At 37.1% G+C, this 22938-nt stretch overlaps 1 protein-coding gene across 1 annotated transcript in view; it reads left to right on the top strand.

Annotated features, from left to right (window-relative positions):
• LOC150080467 (transcription factor CP2-like protein 1) overlaps nucleotides 1–22938 on the top strand; it is a 442462-nt gene that overhangs the window by 377837 nt on the left and 41687 nt on the right. Inside the window, exon 17 of the mRNA XM_090380701.1 lies at nucleotides 3724–3866. Within this exon, the coding sequence (XP_090236827.1) occupies nucleotides 3724–3866 (143 nt within the window). The remainder of the gene's footprint in view (nucleotides 1–3723; nucleotides 3867–22938) is intronic.

The following is a 22938-nucleotide window of genomic DNA, read 5'->3' as shown; positions in this document are numbered from 1 at the left end:
GATTTTCTCAGTGACCTCTGAATGCCATGCTGCAACTGCTTAATACTAATGTAACATGAATAATGCATTTCAAAACTTGTCTCCAGAAATTTTTTTCTTTAGTTATACTAGTAACTAAATCAGCATCAATTGTTTTATTTGTGCACCAAAGATTGTATGTTATACAAGCAGAAATGTGAACAGAGGAAGCTTCATGTCTTTTAATTTTATTAGATAAATTTTTCCTGTCAGATATGCTGTTTATCCAAGATTTTTTTAAATCTGCACTAGGGTGATCTCCAAATAACCAACATGGTTCACAATACACAAAATCAGATTTTTGAGAATAACATAGCCATGTAACTTGTAGTTTAAGACCAGCTTTTGTTGTTTTACTATAATAAAATTCAGAAAATGACCTCGATCTATTATTTTATACAGTAATCGGAAAGGGACCTTTAGGTTGGCATGGACCTGAAGCTATTATCATACGTTTGTCTGCATCAGAAAATTTCAGAAAATTTTCTGAAAAATTTTCACGGTCTGTTGGATACTGTTGCGAAATAACTGAGAGATCTAATCTTGAACCTTCGTAAACAAATGAGTTTGTTTCTTGATTACTTCTTCATTTTCCTTGATGATCTTGATCATCATTTGTTCTTGCCAGATCTAATGAAGCAGGGCGATCTTCACTCAGTTCAGCTGGTACATTACGTGGATTAGCTTGCAGTTGTCGTTGGAAAAAATTATCTATCTTCTGCATTTTGTTTAATTTTTCGGTGGTTTCCCTTACTTTTTTTTGTTTTCTGCACCACTAAGGTATTTATATACATGGCCAGACATCTGCAATTTATGGAGTAAAGTAAAAAAGAACGATAACTGTAAAAGTATGCATGTTTTACCATAAAAGTTTCAGCCGTATTATTTTATTTTTAACACTAAAGCGTCAGCATTAGCCTTTCATGCCATTAACGAAAAACATACTTTTTTATTTAACGAGGCCAAAATACTTAACGTTCAACGTAATTATACGCGACTATTAATTGCAGAAACCATTGAAATTAAATTACACGAGAATTCTGTTAATGTTTGGCGGCCATATTTGATCTCCGATGCGTGGACCTTTACGCGCATGCGCGAAGACAAATAATCTCTATTTAAGTATCAGGTTTAACCCGATTCGGTAATTTTCATTCCTGTGATCACGACATACGGTCGAAAAGCGTTGTCAGCATCAGGAAGGAAAATCGTTTTTGAATATTTTTGTTAGATTCTTTTATTGCGTTAATTTGATTTTTAATTGTTTTAAATTGATTTGAGTTGTGTTAAATTGATTATTTAATTATTTATATTTTACTCTAATGTACCGGTAAGTTGTCAATTTTTTTTTGTTTTTTCCGTTTTAATTTCTGGAGGGTAACATACGGAAGTGTTCTACGCACTATATTGAGGTAAACTCCTCTTATTATTTTACTAAATTTATTTTTAACACTAAAAATAAAACACTTTATTGAAAATTCGGTAACCCCAGAACGAAACCACTACAAAAAATTATTTAACATCCCTTTAATAAAAAAAAAATTAAATTTTTGTTCTATAAATAAAAATGATTTAACAACCCCCCCCCCCCTCCATTTAAAAAAAAAAAAAAAAAAAACAACTGTAAATTTTTACGATCACCTGATATCTCCCGGGGGAAGGGCTTACCGAAAATTCAAATGAATAAAATAGATACTGTTATTTTTGATACACATACTGTGTTACAGTGAAACTAGGTAAATAATTACTATTTCAATAATTATATTGATAATACCTACATGGTGTATCAAATTACATTAACCAAGTGATCTTTAAATATTTAAATTATAGAGAAAAAAATGAATTAGATTTTTTAAGTAGGTATGTGAAACTTCATGTGTAAATTGATTAAAATGGCCAGTTGCACCAATGTAACTTAAATTGACAATATCGTATCGAAACGGCAAATGAGTTATTGAGTTTTGAGTAAAAATTTTGATGTGCAGTTTTTGTTTAAGTCTAGCTTAAAATTTAAGTCTCATTGGTGCAACTGAGCATAAAAATAATAACTTACCCTGTTAAGCGTGAGGTGTTTCGAAAACAGCTTCAAAAGGGTGAATAATAATAATTGAAATCATATAAGATAAGATTCAGTAGCGTCACTAAAGCCTGTTTGGTTTAAAGTGCAGCGTAGCTTGGTATGGGGTGTAAATTTGATAGCTTGTGATTGGTGCAGACGGGAGACAGATGCAGACTGTGCTAATGTTTATATTTATGTTAATCATTGTTGGCACTGATCAATCCGACTTGTGTCCTTCACTTACTGCACACGATTTATGGTTTTGACATATTGGTCTTCTTTCCTGAATACGAGTATCTGTTTACGTCCGCCCCTAAGCTCTAATTTTTAACCCTAACTTGAAAGTTGTCCCCCCCCCACTGAAAAAATTTCTAATTTTTTTCAGGGGGAACAACTAATTTCCTAAATTCCCTAATTTCTACTCAATTTACAAAATTGAAACTTTCAATATATATAAACGGAAGTATATTCTTTGATTTCCTACCTTTAAATTGCAGCAAAAACTATTAAATCACTCGAGCTTACGTCATTAGCGTTACCAAGGTGATCCAAGGAGAAAATAAAAATGTAAACAACTTTCGTGGAAAACAAACAGTTTGGCATCATTACTTGTGAACACTATTTTGCATGGCTCTCTCACAACAGTTTGCTTTACTGCTTTTAGTAATTGTTGTACGAAAGAATTGCAACAAATTGTTTTTGAAAAACAAAAATATCTTCTTTCCTTTCTTCAGTATGTATTGTATCTACTAACAAAAAATCAAGGAAATTCATCTATTGGAAGCCATACTGGAAACGGAAGGAAAAAAAAAAAAAAAAAAAAAAAAAACTGTCGTAAAACTGATTGCGACAATGCACATTTCATAAAAAAAAAAAAAAAGTTCGCTTTATTGTAATTGTTTTTAGAGGACTAAATCGGAACAGCAGTTTCGTGGATGTATATTTGATCTTCTTACGAAATTTGAAGAAAATATTTCTATTGATAGCTGCGTTATAAACTTCGAAAACCTATGTCAAAGGAACTTCGCATGCATCTTACCTGGTGTGCAAACGAAAAAAATATATATATTCTACAAGTAACGGATTGTTTTCACAATCCGTTACTCGTAGTGACGGATTGGAAAATTGTAATTGTTACTGAATACTTCGATATTTCCTAACTTTGCTAATAAGAAAGTTCATCCGTGCCCTTAAAACATTATATGTTGGCTTTAATATCCGTACAGTGTGGCTATGTGGTAATATTCTTGTATTTGTTGAAATGATGTATTTTTTTTTTTTTTTTGTAAATCATTGACTGTTATTTTAATTTCATATTTATTTATTTCATTCTAACTTTTGTATTATTCATAATTATATATTATGAAATTTGGTTAGGAAATAAGATATTTTTTTAGCTATATATAATTAATTTCTTTTTAAAAGGAACACAAGAGCAAATATTTTAGATCACAAAAAAGTTAATATCCATCAAAATTATAAAATATAAAAATTAGTTAAGAGAGTTTAGTGTTAGTTGCATTACAACAGAATATAAATTAATTTTCTCTTAAAATGTTTGGTTTTTCTTGCTCTTTCTCTATGAAAATTTTATATTAGTAAATATTTTTTATGAGAAAAATATTCATTGCTTATTTTGTTTTCAGTATTTCATGCCATTTACTTAAAAAGTCTAACTATTGAAGATTTGATAACAAAACTTAGTGTACTCTTTGGCTTACCATCAAAAAATATTTCAGAAGTTTTTATTTATGGCCCATTAGGAATACATATATTAATTACAGATGAGGTAAGTGAAATTATTTACTTAGTTGTAGACTACTTTAATAGTGTATATATATATATATATATATAATATTGGTGTAAATACTATAGTTTACCCATAAATTTAACTATGTAAGTAGTGTAACGGCATCATTTGATTTTATCTCATATTGTGGCTACCTTCACAACGAGATACCAGGTATTGTATTACTTCAAATAAATAATGCTTCTCTAGTAGAGGAGACTATTGTTATTTATTCTCAGTGGGCACCACCACCACCTAGACACGTTTCGGAACTTGTTGGCTCACCCATCGGTGGGCAGGCAGGTATCCTGATAATGCAGACATGCCATCATGGTTGCGAAGTTAATTCCACAATATGAGAGATGCCAAATGGTGAAGATAATGAAGACTAAATGCACAAGGCATAATATGTTATGGGTGAAATTAACTATATAATATTGGTATGAATACACCATAGTTTACCCATAAATTTAACTACATAAGTAGTGTGACAGCATCATTTGATTTTATCTCATATTGTGACTACCTTCACAATGAGATACCAGGTATTGCACTACTTCGAATAAATAATGCTTCTCTGGTAGAGGAGACTACAGTTATTTATTCTCAGTGGGCACCACCACCCAGATGCGTTTTGGAGCTATCTCTAACTGTTTTGACACTAGGGTCTCCTGAATAGGGAAACTTATTTTATAACCACCTGGTATATATTAGTAGTTGCGAGCTTACTTTTATTTGATTTTGCAGTGTTGAATTGTTTTGTGAAATATAAAGCAAGATTACCATTATTTGCAAGAAGATTTACCTCTAAAGATTGATACATGTTACCTACACTCTTTACACCAAGATAAAATTAATATCCAGCAATATGTTATAGCGCTTGATCAGTTCAAAGTCTTGATCAATCCAAACTCTATTTTAAAAACACTGAATAGGAAACTTTCTTCTTGCTTATTTGCTTTTACTTTTCCTCTTACTATTTCATCAATGAAATTTGTAAATTGCCTTCTACCACGCTCTACACCACTCAATATTGCCACCCATAAATGACCAGAAGCCCTTCCCCTAGTGCTGCTGTTCCTCCAGCCTAGCATATCTAGTATTCAGTGCCCACATCCTAGGTTCCAGGCTAACTTTACAGGAATAAATTAAGCATGTTTACCATGTGCTGCAACTTGTGAAAAATTGGAAAGAAGCTCCTGATGGTTGAGACTTCCATTTGCAACACATTACTTTATTCCCTGCATTTACAAGATGGGTGGTCCTGGGGTAGGTCAACCATGTCATTGCTATTCCTCAGCAGTCATGATCCAAGAGACATAATTCAGGCTGGTGGAGATGTGGTGTCTGGGTTGCCCTGACATCTCACTCTCATGCACATTTGTTGCTTGCCCAGGTAGCATACATCCCTTTGGGCTCTGTGGTGGATGGGAAGCCCAGGTGCTGCAACATTAAAAAACCTCTATGAATCCTGGTAAGGTAAATCGTTTTTCAGGGATCCTAACATCATCCCTATCAGAAAATCCAAACACTGATTCAGACAGTACTAGTTCAGCTAAGAGACCCAGAACTGAAGCAGTATCAGATCCTACTCATACGTTCTTGATAATGTACTCAACAGTAGAGAAGTCTATTGTAAAAATTTTGTCCTTCTCTACACAGAAGGGTTTAGAAGGACTAGCAGGTGCACCCAAGTCAGTTAACAGGCTTCATTCTATAGGCCTCCTGATTGAAATAAAAAAAAGTGACACCACACAATACATTAAATTTATCAAAAGGCATCATCTCAGAGTTTAATCTCCTTGACATTTCTGAGAAGGAAATCAGTGTCATCCTGAAGTCTCAGGGAGAGTCAGCAGCAAAGGGGATATTTGTGCATAGGGAGAGGATTTTAGACCAGCCAAAAAGCTCGTTCTTACATTTAGCCTCCGACATCTCTTAACTTGATAACAGCACTGGATATATATGTTACACAGTAAGGTGTCATACATCCCAAACCCTTTGTGATGTTTTAAACATCAAATATATGGACATTCACATATGGCCTGTTCTCAACAGGGTGCAAAAGGCCACGAGAGCAATGCATGTATAGCCACAGACCCATTTGTGTCAGAGTATGTACTTTGCATACTCTAGGGCAGCGTTTCTCAAACTGTGTTCCATGAGATGTGAACAAGTGTTCTGTGGAAAATCATATTAGATCACTGCATTGCTACTTTTTCATAGAGGTAATGACATCAATGAAAAAGTAGCAATGCAATGATCTAATATTCCATTCATATGCGATTTAGCTTAGAGTACACAGTTTTTTTTTGTTTTTTTTAATGAAAACCCCAAACACGAAAGGTATCAAAACCTATAGTACTTAGTACGGTGCATGGGTTGAAGGAGAAGTATGGGGGCAGAAGTGATGGCGGAAACTTTGCTCTAGAGACTAAACATGGGTTTCACCACTTCAAGCCTCCAATAAGCAAAGTCCACAAGTGCTGGTCTCCCTTGAAAAGATAATGTCTGTGGGCTCTGTTTTCTTTTTGTGTTCACTTGAGCCGTGTGTTCACATCTCCAAGGATGAGTGTTGCTTTTGTTCTTTCTATTTTTAATTTTATATTTATTTTGTTTGTATTTTGAAAGAGAGGGGGAAGCAAACTGATATCATAACTAAACTGACTTCCTTGTATAATTTTTTTTTTGATTATTATCAGTATTTCCAAATATTATTATTAAAAAAAAAAATGACCATGGATTTGTGGTTGAAAAAAAGGAACTTCAAAACGAGAAGCAAGTACTTCTAGTAGTGCAACTGTGGCGATGAAAACGAACACAATATTGTCACACTTCAAAGTGAGGATGAACAATCGAAGCCATTTGTTCCCTAAAAATCTGAAGTGAAAAAACAGGAACCAACTAATAAAAGGCCAAAACGAAAGTATGATGACAATTATTTGAATTTAAGCTTTACACATGTTGAAAATAAAGATGCTCCTGATGCATAGTGTGTCGTATGTAATAAAATATTAGCAAACAGTTCTTTGACTCCCGCTAAACTTGTGTTTCATAAGTGTTCCGTAAATATATTGAGAGATGAAAAGTGTTCCATGACTAAAAATGCTTGGGAAACGCTGCTCTAGGGCATGCCAGCAGTGTAAACAAAAAAAAAGTAAATGCAACAATGCAGAGCAGAGCTGAATATTCCATGTCAGGAGGTGAGAAAATTGGTAATGCCAATAATCAGCAATAAGCCTACATACACTCAGAAAACTATCGAGAAGCATCAGATTGGAATATAAACCAAAATAACATCTCACCAAAAGAGGCTTTTGCTCCCATTGCACACTACCTAATAACTATTTATTAAAAGCCAGTACAAAATATACAATCAGAAATATACAATACAAAATATGCCATTCCCATAACGATATTTCTTTCTACTCCGCCTCTAACACAACTGAATTTTTAGTATTAGTAATGTCCATATAGTGCAAGGAAGCCTTGCTTCCTTGCACTATATGGCAAGTGCAATAGCCAAAAAAAAAAATAAAATAATAAAATAAATCAGGCATCAGGTTCATCAGGCAACATAGCCTGATGAACAGGCTATGTTGCCTGATGCAAAGGAGCAAGCTCTGGCATTGAGTTGAGCAGCTGAGAGCTTGATGGGCCCACTATTAGTTTCCTCAAGGGCATCCCCTACACCTCAAACTCTCATAGATGCCCATCAGAACGCTGAGTTGGTGCCTAATTTCCTCACAGTCTCTGCACCTAGCACACACAAAGACATCCTTCTTGGCTAGATCATGTCCTGTTCTAGACAGGTCATCAAACATTTCACATTTCGCGCATTTTTTTAGACTGTGATGTGTTGGAGAATTGGCCCCTTCAGTTCTCCCTGATGCCACAGCACTCTGGCTAATCTGTGAGCATTGCTTTGCTGCTCTAGTCTGTGTCATGATTCGGTTTAAGTACAATTTAATAATAAAATTTAATAAGATTAATAAATTTTACTGATTAATTGATAATACTGTACTTAGCTAACAGATTTCTAATACAGTGCTACATGTTTCGCTATGTAGTTTTACGTTCAACCTTACGCTATCTAGTTCAGAATATATGTTGTATCGTATAACCATGGCGGCAAGTTACGAACAGTAAAATCTAGGGACACTCAGTATTAACTTTCAAAATCGTTATCTAAGTTCAAAATAAACCAAGGAACTTGACTACGATTATAAGCTACTTAATAGAAAATAATTTAATATAAGAATTAAGTCAATAAAACAGCTAAATATAATGAAAAACTTTAGCGATCGCCGGAGCTGCAAAATCTTGTTCAACATGTGAATACCCTTACCGATACTTTGTAGCTAACTTATTCCAGTAATTTATAACACTGGCTAAAATAAAACTTCCTGCAATCCAGTCTAAACATCTCTCACCATAACATATATAATGGGGTTGTGACTTCCTTATCTCTACTAGCAATTGTTCGATAAATCATCAATAGGACACCATGGGCCTTCCTTGCAACCTGTCTACAATTCTCAGAGAACTTCCTGTCTGACCGTATCATAATTCCCAAGTCCCTTTCTTCCACTACTGACTTTAGTTCAACTTCACCAAGTGTATAAGTTATTTTGGGGTTACTGTTCTCCAGGTGTAAGACCTTGCACTTTGCCAGATTAGAGCATTGCTGCCACTTTTCCGACCATCCCTCTAGTCTATCTAAGTCACTCTGAAGAAGCTCTGCTTGGTGGTGATCATTAACTACTCTACCAATCTTTACATTATCTGCAAATTTAGACATCACACCCTCGATCCCTTCATTGATGTGATTTAAAAAATCAAAAACAACAGTGGTCCCAATACTGACCACTTGGAGAATCCCACTTCTTACATTAACCCAATCTGAGGAATAACCATTTATCAGAACTCTCTGCCTCCTGCCCTGAAACTATCCTGCTATTCATCTAAAGATTTTCTGTGATTCCAACCTGTTCCAACTTATAAAGCAACTGCTCATGTGGGACTGAGTCAAATACTTTGCTGAAATTCAAATAAACGATGTCGAAATTATTCCCTAAATCCAGCTCAGATGTGACTCTGTAAAAATAGCTAACCAAATTAGTTAAACATTATTTTCCCTTTCTCTCTCTCTCACTACTAAAGTTAGACTGACCGGTCGGTAATTTCCCACTACACTCTTAGAACTGGCCTTATGTATCAGAAATACGTTGGCATTTTTCCAATCCAATGAAATCTCTCCTGAGTCCAGTGGTGCTCTCATAATATTAGCCTCAGTGGTTCGATGCACTCACTTGCTGCCTCCCTTAAGATTATAGCAGAGCCAGAACTAGGGTGGGGGTGAGCAGGGCGCCAGCCCCAGGTGCAGCATTTTAAGGGCATATTCGACCAGTTATATATTTTAAAATTGCTTCATTTTTGATATAATTACAGTCGGACTTATGTTTAACGAACTTCTTTATAGCGAATTTTTTGAATTCCTTTTGGTAATTACATTTAAAAATTTCTGTAGAATGCAAATTTCCATATAACGAACAGATTAAGAGAGACTTAACTTTGTATGCTTTGTTTCCACCTCTGGCATTTAGGTAATTTAAACAATTAGAAAGCAAAAATTAAGGGTTAAAGGGATTACCGTTCCAAAATTTAAGTGCCACCTATAAAAGGTTTATTAGAAGAAATACTGCATTATCTTTGTATGTGCTACTTTGATTCTAGAAATTTTTGTGAGAGTGAAAAAAATTATAAATTTGGGATTTATAATCACTTAACGGGAAAAAAATCTGGGAGGAATAGTGTTTTACAAATTTCGAAAATAACAGAGAAACTCCAATTTCAACTTGTAAAAAGTTTGCCCGTTTTGTGATGTCACACCTCTGAACTTTTTGGTTTGTCCTCCAGTTCTAACCACTGGAGGACAAAGAAAGTTTTCAAATATCTGTTGATATTTCAAAAGATATTTAAAAAATCATGTTTTATCAGTTCTGCAGGGTGTAAAATCTGTAGCCCCTTTACAACTTCTCCAATTCGTTCATGAGTATTGTCTAATACAGGAGTGGGCAACTTTTTTCGTCAGCGGGCCGAATGAAATTTTCGTATCATGATGAGGGCGGAATGAAATTTTAGCATCATGATGCGGGCCGGAATAGATTGAATGATTTAATAAAAAAAAGTCAGAACCTAAAAAATGTTATATTACTTGAATTACAAATTATTAATGTATTTTTTAAAAAAAAAATATCTGAATGTCCAATTATCATTGAAAATGCAGCATTCGGCATCATTTTTTCTTTTTTTTTTTAATTGGCTCATTTTATGGGCTATAAATTATATTAAATTAAAAATTGTAATAATTAGAAAAGGCATAAAACATAAAATATCTCGCACCAATATTATTTTTTTCAATAAGAAGTCAAACCCAAAGGAACTTCGTTCGATTGATGCTACAATAATAATTAGGAAATAACTCTTTGACGCTGCGTAGAATCACTTGGTTACTGTTGTACTGGCCGCGATTCCCAATTGAACCGAATTAAGCCGAACGCTGACGGCGAGTGTAGTCAGGTATGGATTTTCTATATTTATGCATTTACCGAGGGGGCTGGATGTGGCCGGCGGGCCGGCTGTTGCCCACCCCTGGTCTAATAGAATCTTATCCAAATATAGAAATAGCACTATGAATTTTTCTTACCTTGCCTGTAACAGTAGCTTATTGTGAAAGATCCTTCAAAGCAAGAAAAATTCAATTAAAATAATACACCTTTATTGCCTATTTTTAGTTTATTTTATAATGTTAAAAGTACTGTATTTTGCAATAACCCCAGGGGTTCATATCTGGTGAGTATGGGCTTGGTACACCCAGGGTCCTGAGCTGGATATCATCATCCTTCTATTTCTTGGTGATTCCCTTCTACTTCTGACTCTTGTTTTTTCTCTCTCTCTCTCTCTCTCTCTCTCTCTCTGAGGGTAATTCAGAAATTTTTTTTGTCCAGTGCAACATAAGCCTCTGGCTTCCTTGCACCATATAGCTAATAATAATAATAATATTTTGTTTATATGATTTTATACTAGATATATAAACATAAAACTATCTGGTTTTCTAATTTCTTTGTAGTTTATATAGAATTAAATTCCCTGTAGATATAAATGAATATTTGTAAAATTTCTTTTTCTTTGATATTTTTGTTTTGCTATATTCATTATATTATTTAAATTATTTTATTAATAAATACATTCATAAAGATTGCAGAGGCGTAGCAAGGTGGGGGTGCAGAGGGGAAATTTCCCCCAGGCACCGAGCTTCAGGGGCACAAACTGAAGGAATCACAATCAGCGGCGCCAGGAAGACATGTTGCCCCTGGGCGTCGACGATCCTAGCTACGTTACTGAAAGATTGACTACCTGCATATATATAATGGGGGAGTAGTTATAACACTTTTGCCCCAGGCATAGGATTGCCTAGTTCCGTCTTTGGATTATAGGGTATATCCCCCCCCCCACCCAGGAGCCTTACTCGCATGTAGGCTTGAAAGTTTTTTTCATTAAATAATCATGGGAAATTTTTTCAAATTCATTCCCATAATTTCTCATTGACATAAAAGGTTTTTCTTCAGTAAATATTGATGCGAAGTAACTGTTGAGTGCAGCTGCAACATCCACTGGTGTATCTAATACTATCCCACATCCATTACGTAATGGTCCGATCTGGTTTGTCCTTCTCTTCTTTACATTTATATATGTGAAGAATTCCTTATTCCCACTCTTTGCCAGTGATTTGTTATAATCTGCCTTTTGCCAGCCCAACCTTTTCTGTGGCATTATTACAGAATAATACAGATAAGAAAAAAAAAAACCTGACCATGCACCCTACAACAGTTGAAAATTGGATATAGAAGTGATGAGGGCAACTGAAGACTTAGTCATGGTAATCTTTGTGGAGGAAGATATGAACACTGGACAATGTCCATACTGCCCTAAAAGGGATAAATCCAAGATTGAACAAGTCAAGCTTTCAGTCCCTTGGAAATCCACAGACAGATCCAACAAACCTAAATAATGTCCACATTCAAATTTTTACATTTGAATTGCAATGGAGTCTGTCAAAATAGTGATAACATCAGGGTTGTTCTGCATAAGCATGAGCATGCTTCTGCTTAAGAGGAAACATATTTAAAGGCAAATGAGAAGCCTTCCTTTCATAATTGTACAATATGAAAGGACAGGGCTGAGGATGGACCTGCTTACAGAGGAGTCTCAGTCCTTGTGGGTAACCATATCCCCCCCCTTTCAGCTTATGCCACTTACTACTGGCATAGAAGTAGTAACTGTTCATCTCACAGTAGTGTTCCATCTAACTATACATTATATCTATTTGCCACCTGAAAATGACATCCCACAAGCAGACCTTTATGATCTTGTTAAGTAATTGCTGTCCCTTCTCAGGGGATTTTAATGAGCATAATACTTTGTGGGTTAGTACAGATGTGCTCAAAAATAACAAAGCTTGCCTTTTTAAATATGTGATCCAGTACCTTTTTCCACATGCCTCCCTGTTCATTTACCCATTGGTCTTTCTGTCTTCTTCCCTTCCCTTCTCTCCTCCCTATAGGTACATGGGAAGTTTAACAAATCTGTATGGAAGTGATTACTTCCCCGTGTAATGGGAGACCAATGGTGGAATGGAATAATGCACAACAGCAAGAATGGCACAAAACAAGGAATGGGAGATATTTTGATAGTATCCTACCACAGATAATCTAATAGCTTTCAAATGTGTGCCAAAGCACATTATATCCAGATTCAGAAGGAATCTTGAGTCAACTTCACCTCCATCACTCAGCCAACTGATTCCAAGATTATCTGGGATAAGGTCCAGGAAATGAAGGGCAAATATACATCCCAGCCTTTGGCAGTCTTAAAATATAATAGATATGCAGTTACTGACCCAACTACAATTGCTAATACTGTATGAGAAACATTCTTTAAAGTATCTCCAAATACATCATACTCACCAGAGTTTCTGGCTCTGAAACAAGTATGTGAACTACGTCCATTAAAGTTGTGTTCTAACAGCTCTGATCCTTATAACCATCCATTTACAAAGCAGGAACTTAAAATGATGCTCTCAAATCTTAGAGTCAGCCTTGGAGGTGTTGATTAAGCATACATTCCAGGAACATTTAGAAAGGAATGGCATTGAGGGTACACAGCATGGTTTTGTTAAGGGCAATGAAAGCAAATAAATAATTTTTATTTCCCTGTACAGTCAGTCCTCGTATAACGCGTGTTTACACTACACGAATTTGATAATACACGATTTATAAATAGGGGAACGATATCTTATATAACACGAACCGAATTCGCTTATGCACGATTCGCCTTTGTGTTTACAAGAAATGGCAGTCGAACGCAGAATCACCCCCAACCGAACGCAACACGATAGGAATGAAGAGAAGATTCTGAAAATGTATTTGTTTTTTTATATCAGTGAAGGGGAAACACATTTCACCATAATAACGTAAAAACCAACACAATTCCAGCAATCGGTATAATCGTAAATGCAATTAGATCGAGTTTACTACCAGTTTATAACAGATTCCACTAGCAGAAATGCAACTGGAAATTGTTTTTATTGTTTTATGGTAGTAACCCCCAGAGATGTGCTTTAGTAAAATGTGAGGTGTTAATAGTGTATCTCTGCCTTTACGGTGTTGTTTATTCAGTTGCTATACATGCGCAGCTTTGTTTATGTGTATCAAACGTGCCTCCTCGTTTTGTAATTGTGCTTCATTCCCTAAAAATGAGTAAAATACTTAAAAGGTGTGGAAAGGAAGCGTCCTGGTGAAGACAGTGCAGATTCAGAGAGAAAAAGAAAAGCAATATCGATAAAAGACGCGGACTGGATCAAAAATTCTTACCCGGGAAAATTTGTAGTGGCCTCATACTATGGTTTATGGTCAAAATCACACCGGTCTCTGGGGTATCCCCGGTAAGGCTTATGGCCAGTCAGCCTCTGTCGATAGAGAAAAAATAAGAAATTGTGAAACGCTTTGAGCGAAATGAAAGACCATGTGATATTGCACGTGCTACAGACCTAAATGAGGCAATGCCGAGAATTACAAAGAATGCAGAGAAAATAACTTTCATAGCAGGAATAACTCAAAGTGTAATAAAAATCTATTAGATTAAGACACAAAGAATTGGAAGAGATGGAACGGCTGTCATCTGTTTGGATAGAAAATCAAACAAAAAACAAGTTTGCTTACGATAGAAGCAAAAGCATTAGCAATATTTTATTATGCAATAGTCGTAATAAAATACGTAAGTATTTTTTTTAGGATTATTTATTGTGTTTGGTAATGTTTTGGTTACAAATGTGTGTTCAATCTTGGGTGGTTGGCACATAACTCTATTTTTCCCATAGGGCCTGTCGTTTATATTGCACGATTTTGCATTGCACGAGGGTTTCTAGGAACACGACTATCGTGCTATACGAGGACTGACTGTACCTTAGTATTGCCATCATTGGCCATTGTATGATTTTTCTCAGCAGCTTCCCTCAAACACTAAGGCCAACAAGCTACCTGACTGCATTAAAAAAACAGAATTTGCAAGAGCTGAGGGATTTTCCCATAGTTTCTTATGAGCAATGACCAAAATATTATAAAACAAAAGTCATTTATCATAGAAAACTACTAAAAGTTTACTAGGAAAGTTTATATTTGCTTCTCGTTTGCAATGTTACAGCATTATCCATTGACATCATATTGTTATTTACAAGTATATACATAATTAGTATACATTTACATCTAATCTATTAATTTTTCTCATTTAATCTGTTAATACATGCTATCATTTCCATAAAATTTCTCTCAATTAACAATATCAACTCTCTCTACAGCTGCAAACACTAAACTAATTCAATCTTAATCACTTCCTCATATTACTCTTAATCAACAATATGAATTCTCTTCACAACAGCAATCCATAAGCTGCCTTAATACTAAAAATTTCATATCTCACTCTCTCTCTCTCTCTCTCTCTCTCTCTCTTAATTTAGCATTATCAATTTTCTTTACAGCTCAATGCTAAACATTTCTGTAAATTTCAGATAATTTCTTCAACTTAGCATTAGCATTAGTAGAGGCATTTGATGCAAGAAAGCAAGCTTATGCAGCATCAGCCAAAAAAAAAAAAAAAAAAAAAAAAACCACTTCCACTTCACCCCTCTGTTCATTCAAAATACCTGTCCAGCTGAGCCTTAAACTTATTTAGGCTATCAACCTCCACCACAAGGGATGGAAGTCTGTTCCACCAACCAACCACCCGCTGGCTAAAGGCAAATTTCCGCACGTCTATCCTACATCTGTCTATCCTCAATTTGAATTTATGCCCTCTCAGGTGATTTTTCTGAGCTACAGGAAGAATCCCATCAGCATTGAGCATGCTTAAACCATTCAAGGCTTTATACACCTCTATCAGATCACCTCGCTGGTGCCTAGTCTCCAGACACTGTAATTTGCAAAACTTAAGCCTTTCTTCGTAAGAGCACCCCTTTGTTCCATTCACTAATCTGGTTTCCCTTCTCTGTACTCGTTCCAGCAGCTCTACATCCTTCTTGAAATGAGGCCTCCAGACCTGTATACAGTACTCTAGGTGTGGCCTGACCATTGCCTTATACAATGGAATAATCACCTCCTTATCCCTGCTGGAAAAATTCCTGTATATCATTGACAATACTCCATGAGCTATTCTTGCAGCCCGTCTGCACTGCTCAGAGAACTTCATATCTGCCTGCACAACCACCCCCAAGTCCCGTTCATTCTCTACCACTGTCAGTGTAGTACCACAGAGTTGATACGTTGCTCTGGGGTTGCTGTTTCCCATGTGTAGTACTTTACATTTGTCAATGTTAAACTTCATTTGCCACCTCTCAGCCCATCTGCTCAACCTTTCCAGATCCTGTTGCAGCAGCATAGTGTCGGTAGTGTCCTTGACAACCCTGCCAACCTTTGTATCATCTGCAAACTTGGACATTAAGCTTGATATACCATCATCAATATCATTTATAAATACAGAAAACAATAATGGACCCAACACTGAGCCCTGAGGGACTCCACTAATAACATTAGTCCACGACGAGCAGTGTCCATTGATTACCACTCTGTCTTCTCCCCCTCAACCACCCCTTTATCCATAGCAGCAATTTGCCTCCAATGTCACACTGCTCCAATTTGTGTAGCAGTCTTCCATGTGCAACAGTATCAAAAGCCTTTCTAAGATCCAAGTATATAATATCAAAGTTATTCCCTGCATCATAGTATCCAATCAATTTGGTCAGGCAAGACTTCCCCTTAACAAAACCATGCTGTGTCTGAGCTATAACTGAAGTCTTGTCTAAATGATTCTGCAGTGCGTCTTTAACCAGTGCCTCCATTAATTTTCCTGGAACAGAAGTTAAGCTCACAGGTCTATAATTACTTGTGTCAGCCTTTGATCCTCCTTTGTGAATTGGGGTCACATTTGCACATTTCCAGTCTATGGGTACCTCCCCTGAGTCCAAGGAAGCTCTCATAATTATGGCTAAGGGTTTGCTTACTTCCTTTGCTGCCTCCTTTAATATAACTGGATAGATCCCATCCACCCCGGGTGCCTTTCTTGTGTTTATCTTCAACAGTTTCTCCTCCACTTTACTCCCAGTTATTTCAAGATTCTGTAGCTTACTGCTAGAGTTGAATACACCTCTGGCATTCCCCTTGCTGAATAACTCCTCATGTGTGAATGTCGATGCAAAATATTCATTTAGTTTGTTAGCTACCTGAGCAGGATCATCAACAGTTGACCCATCAATATCAAGTGGACCAATCTGATTCATCCCCTTCCTTCTAGAGTTTACATAAGTAAAGAACTCTTTGCTGTTTTTCTTTGCATCCCTTGCCAAGGATTTCTCGTAATCTGCCTTCGCCTGCCTAACCTCCTTTGTAACTTGGTTGCATATCAACTTGTATCTATCATAGGCTTCTGTGTCATGTGTTAATTTGTAAGTATCCCATGCATTTTTCTTCTCTGCCATATGCCTCATTAGTTCATCTGACATCCATTTTGGCCTAAACCTTGAACAATATTTCTTAGTTGGTATGTAAAGCCTAGTAGCTTCCAAGATAAGTTCTTTGAATGCTTCCCATTTTGAATTTGCTGTTGGTAACATCATCAGTTGGTCCCACTGTATAGAATTTAAATACTGTCCTTACTTTAAAATAAATAAAATATCTTTTTTAAAATAGATTAAAATAATTAAAATAACTTCATCCTTACTTTAAAATAATTACAGTTTTATCTAAGCACCCTTTTCAGTACAACACAGTTCAGAGGACTTACCTTCCTTCTCTTTCACGGTGGGATTCCTTTGTGCAGGTTCCTTCCACGGAGTGCAGTGAAGACTTTCTTCTTAGTTGAATTCTGCCTTATAGCTCTTCCAGTACTGTCTTATTTCAGGAACAGTCCTCTGTTAATACTAAAGGAAATTACCACAGCAGTTTTTTTTTTTTTTTTTTTTTTTTTTTTTGATAGTTGTTGGCGCATCGGCTTCTATGGCCATATTGCACCTCCCAAGGTTTTTTTTGCAGTACTTTGATCCAAGCCCGAGGCGGGAATCGAACCCGCGACCTTGGGTTACCGGGCAGGTACTTTACCCACTCGGCTAGCCCGCCCACAGCAGTAGTAGAAACCAAGGCGCTATCTGACTGGCTTGTTACTCAGCTTCCGGATTAACTTCTAGCACAGAAACATGCCCGGCAGAGATCTTCATTATATAGCAGGACACTCCCTGAACTGGACCCCAAACTGACCCAGAACTACCACTGCAAGTCTGAAACCCCTCCGAACAACAACCACAACCCACTCTTTTTGGCGAGAGAACCTTATTTATTTCCTTTTAATTTACGTATTATCTCCACCTATCTAATTTAAACCTGACCCAATCACAGTGTTTACTGACGAGATTCGAACCCAGAATTCGGATTTTCGTTTTTCTCACACAACGAAACTCTCATCTTTTTTTTTTTTTTTTATGTGAACCCCAAACACGAGAGGTATTAGAACCTATAGTACTTAGTACCATGCTTGGGTTGGAGGTTGAGAAGACGAAAGAAGATATTTGTTGACATTGGACTTGAACTTCTGTAGATTGTAATTTTCAGGAAATACATATGAAGGAAGGTTGTTCCAGAAAACGGCAGTTGAATGAATAAATGAGGAAGATGAAAAGTTGGTTCTGTGGGTTTGAAGTTGGACAGCAAATGGATGTTGGCTGGTGGCGGCATGTGTTCGTACTGTTTTGAAAGAGAGAGCGGGAATTATAGAAGCCAATTCAGAAGAACAGTGCCCATGGAAGTATCTGTAGAAGAGGCATGCAGCAGAAACAGTGCGTCTATGAGAAAGCGAGCGGAGAGACTCTGTTAGAGATGAATCATTAATTAACCTAACTGCCCTCTTCTGAATGGAATCAAGAAGCCTGAGAGAGGTTTTGGGGGCACCACCTCAGATGTGGGAACAATATTCCATGGCAGGGCGGATTTGCGATTTATACAGAGTGAGCAGCTGTTTGGAAGAAAAGTAACGCCGAGAGCGAAAGAGAAAAGCAAGTTTTTTTAGATGCAGAGGAAGCAATATTTGTAATGTGCTTGTGCCAAGAGAGATTAGAAGTCAGGGTAATCCCCAAAAGAGATATATCATTTTGCCTAGAAATCAGAGTGTCACTTAACATAAGCATAGGAGCAGAAGAATCCTTTTTGCGAGATATAAGACAAGACTGAGTTCTAGAAGGGTTGAAATCAACTAAGTTGTCTTTGCCCCACTGGAGAATTACCTGAAGATTGGTATTTAAGGAATTGGTAGCAGATTTTCGAGAAGTTGAAGCTGATTGAGCAGGACAAGGTTTCTCAAAATGGAAAGTGGAATGCAATGTGCTATCATCGGCAAAACTATGGATAGGATTTCCAGTCAAGAAGGTCATTAATATACAAGAGGAAAGGAGTGGGGGAAAGAACTGAACATTGGGGAACACCGGCATTAGTGGAGAAGTTAGAAGACAGAGAGCCATCTACCATCACCCTCAGTGAGTGATCAGAGAGAAAACTGGATAACCAATTACTAAAAACAGTTGGCAAACCATAAGATGGAAGCTTGTTTAGAAGACCTTTATGCCAAACACGATCAAAAGCCTTTGAGATGTCAAGAGCAACTACTTGTGTTTCACCGAACCTTTCCATTGATTTAGTCCATAAATGGGTAACATACGCCAGAATATCACCAGTGGATCGACACTGACGGAATCCATACTGGCGATCGTTGATCAGACGGAAGGTTTCTAGGTAGTTTAAGAGTTGGCAGCTAATTGATTTCTCCATTACTTTACAAAGAGTAGAACTAATTGCAATGGGACGATAATTGGATGGGAGGGATTTGTCACCCTTTTTAGGAACTGGCTGGATACGAGCAAATTTCCAAGCAGAAGGAAAAACACCTTTGGAAAAAAAAAGTTGGCAAAGAATAGGAGTAAGTTCAGGAGCACAGGTTTTGAGAACAAGTGGAGAAATACCATCAGGACCAGGAGCTTTCTTAGCATCAAGATTCATCAAAATCCTTCTGATATCCTTTTGACGGAAGACCACAGGAGGCACTGAATGGAGCGTGTTGAGAATGGTGGGAGGTGTTTTACCAAGATCATTAATACATGAGCTGGAAGAAAAATGAGATGCTAGCAGGTCAGCTTTATCCTTGGCTGAAGTGACAACAGAACCATCTGGTTTGGACAGAGGTGGGAGCAGAGATGGGCAAAAGTTGCGGCCAATAGCTTTGGCAAGAGACCAGAATGTTCGGCTACCATTAGGGCAAGAAGCAAGTTTTCACTCTTAGCCTGTTCAAACTCTAGTTTGGACTGATTAATAACTGCTTTACAATTGTTGCGAGCTTTGGTGTAGGCAGAAAATGAAACTGAAGAATTAGAAAGAAGCCAATTACGATATGCAACATTCTTCTCTTGAACAGCCCTAGCACATTTATTGGAAAACCAAGGTTTAGATAAAGGACGAGATTTTAAAGTGGAGTGTGGGATAAAGGATTCCATTCCTGCAAGAATAATTTCACTGACACGATCTGAGCAAACGTTGACATCAGAAGTTTTGAAACAGTAATCCGACCAAGGAAAAGAAGTCTCGCAGGCCATCCCATTTTGAATTCTTGTAATGCCAAACAACACGAGGTTGGGAATAGCCATGAGATAAAGGTTCCACTGGAGAAGAGGCAATCGCCAAGTTGTGATCTGAAGTGCCTAAAGGACCTATCACTTCGACCGTGTACTTAGAAGAGTTGTTTGTGAGAAAATGATCAAGCGTATTGGCTGTATGATTATTGTCCGGTATTCTTGTAGGCAATCTTAGTAATTGCAAAAGCCTCAGCATCTCGACCTGCTGGGTCGGTGTGACTAGAAAACAGAAGCCAGCTGGAGTTGTGAACATTAAAATCACCAAGGAAAATTACCTCACTGTTAGGAAAGTTGGACTGGAGAAAGTCAAGTTGCAAAGAGAGGAAGTCAAAGAGCTCCAAGTGATTAGTGGAGTTGGGAGAACGGTAGAGACAACAGATGAATTTGACACAATGAGGTAGAGAGATTTTAAACCAGAGAAGATCAAAGAGAGGAGATTCCAAATTGCCAAGTCTCTGACAGGGAATATCAGAACGGACATATGCACAAGTACCACCTTTGAAGCGAAAGGAATCATACAGCGAATAATTTGGGCATCTGAGATGAGCAGTAGTTGAATCAACCGATAACTGAGATTCTGTCAGGAAAAGTACATGGGGTTTGGCAGACTGCAAGTGGAAATGGACATCGTTGAGATTAGAATTGAGACCACGTATATTTGTGAAATGAATTAGGAAGTGCTTGGGAGGTTTAGATCTTTTCGCAGATAAGCTTGCTCTATTAGTTTGACAATTCATGGTGTATTCAATAGTAAGAAAAAGTGGGTGGGACATGCTGTATGAAGTAATGAAATTTTTGGATATGGCGTACATGTGGTAAGAATATACCCAGATCCTTGACATAACGTGGCCTCGACAATGCTCCCCGCATACACACTACTCGGATTCCCTCCAGTCACTATCTGGCAGAGTAGAGGTAGCAAGATTATACACTAGCTGATCCGGAAGCCTCCTAGAGAGTTACCAATAGGTTCGGTCCGGTGTACTAACTAGCGACCGGGCTGCGAACACCGTTTTAGAGCTGTACCCTCGAAATGTAAGGAATATTGGATCTCGCCACGACATTCATCATAACCTCAAAAGTCATCAATCATACTGCATGATGGAAGAGATAGGGAAGGGTTGACCGGAACTTAGCTCTAGAGACTAAACATGGATTCCACCACTTCAAGCCTCCAATAAGCAAAGTGGTGGTATTTCACCGGTTGATGAGAGTCATCTACCACCTAGTACTGCCTGGTAACATAGAGGGGCGGCGTTCCTCCATGTGGTGTTAGCGCCACACCTTGACCCCTGCTTACGTTGGTTAACACCTGGGTGGTCACCCACCATGTACTTGTGCATGGAGGTTATACCCAGGTTTACTAACGGTCCCACCATCGTGAAGGTGCAAGCAGAGGATTTGGCTGTCACAGACCATCCGCACTTCGCCGAAATTGGGTCCACTTGACTTGAGTGTCACCCGAATATCAGTTCCATCAGTGTTTTAGACTCCCAGGTAGCAAGTACAGCTTGTCTGGCATATCTGAGAGAATGTCTGTGACAACCTGCTGACAATACCTTTGAACTGCTCCATACCAACGCCCTTTCCTAAAATGCGCTAAGTGTATTTTAGGAAAGTGTATTTCCTCAAATAGCGGTGTAATAGTGGGAAGAAGCTTTTAATTTTAACCCTTCCGCACCTGCCATGCCATTGTTTACCATATTCCTTAGGTGCCCTACCAAGCCTACTCTCATTAATGGAAATATTTCTGTACTAAGAGAAATATATTTTTAAGATTTTATGTCTTAGTTTTATGATGTTTTCAGGTTTCTGTTTCATTTGTATTGTGTATAAAAATTCCTCTGTTACACATTCTGTAATATTAATGATTTATTGTTGTTGATTTTATAACCTTTATGTGAATAAACATAAACAATTATATTTTAAATTGGTACCGAAATACCGGTATTTCAAATCCTGAAAAAAAATGATCGGGATCCCAGAATCTCGGTATTGTAAGCCCTAGTGCCAAGCACCCAGTTATCAAGCATTTGTTGTGTGATTTCCTGTATTTATAGGAAAGTTTACATTTGCTTCTCATTTGCAATGTTGCAGCATTATCCATCGACATCATATTGCTACCTTGCTTACAACGTACTGCCCTCATTTATAACTTCTTGGTCACTGGTGTTACAATTTCTGTTTCCATGTAGCAAAGCTGGAAACCTGGGGGTAGCATCATTCCTTCAAAGGCGTGGTGCTAAAGGAGCTACTGTGTACACAGACTATACCCATCATTAGGGCCTATTGGCTTGAGACTTTCATACTCTCATAGAGTATGAACCCAGTCATCTGAAGAGACTATGGACAGAGAAGCACAGAAATAGGACACCGCCATTTTCTAGCTATCACCTTTTTTGATAGAGAAGTACCTGGAATCTGTTGCTGGATCACCAAAAATGGTTAAGTGTATCCAGTATGGAGACCTCCTTATTGAATCAGCCAAAACAAATCACTCCGAAAAACTATTAAAATTAATAAAATTTCATAGAATACCAGTATAAGTTACACCTTATAATACCCTAAACTGCTCTGAAGGGATTATCAGTGAATGGTATTTGCTCACTGTCTTAGAAAAAGAACTAACCCTGGAGCTTAACAAGCAAAAGATGATACAAGCACATAAATTATGATTAAAAAAACATAGTAACCTCATTCCTACTTGATCCATTATATTGATTTTCAGCACGTGCTCCTTCCACCTTCAGTGAAAGCTGGTTACATAAACTATAAAATTCAATCCTATAT

Source organism: Mastigoproctus giganteus, chromosome 9, assembly GCF_048544385.1.
Source record: "Mastigoproctus giganteus isolate SK-2022 chromosome 9, ASM4854438v1, whole genome shotgun sequence".
In the NCBI taxonomy this organism is placed as follows: Eukaryota; Metazoa; Arthropoda; class Arachnida; order Uropygi; family Thelyphonidae; genus Mastigoproctus; species Mastigoproctus giganteus.
The sequence above is the reverse complement of the archived record's forward strand: the minus strand, read 5'-3'. Positions and strand labels throughout refer to the sequence as shown.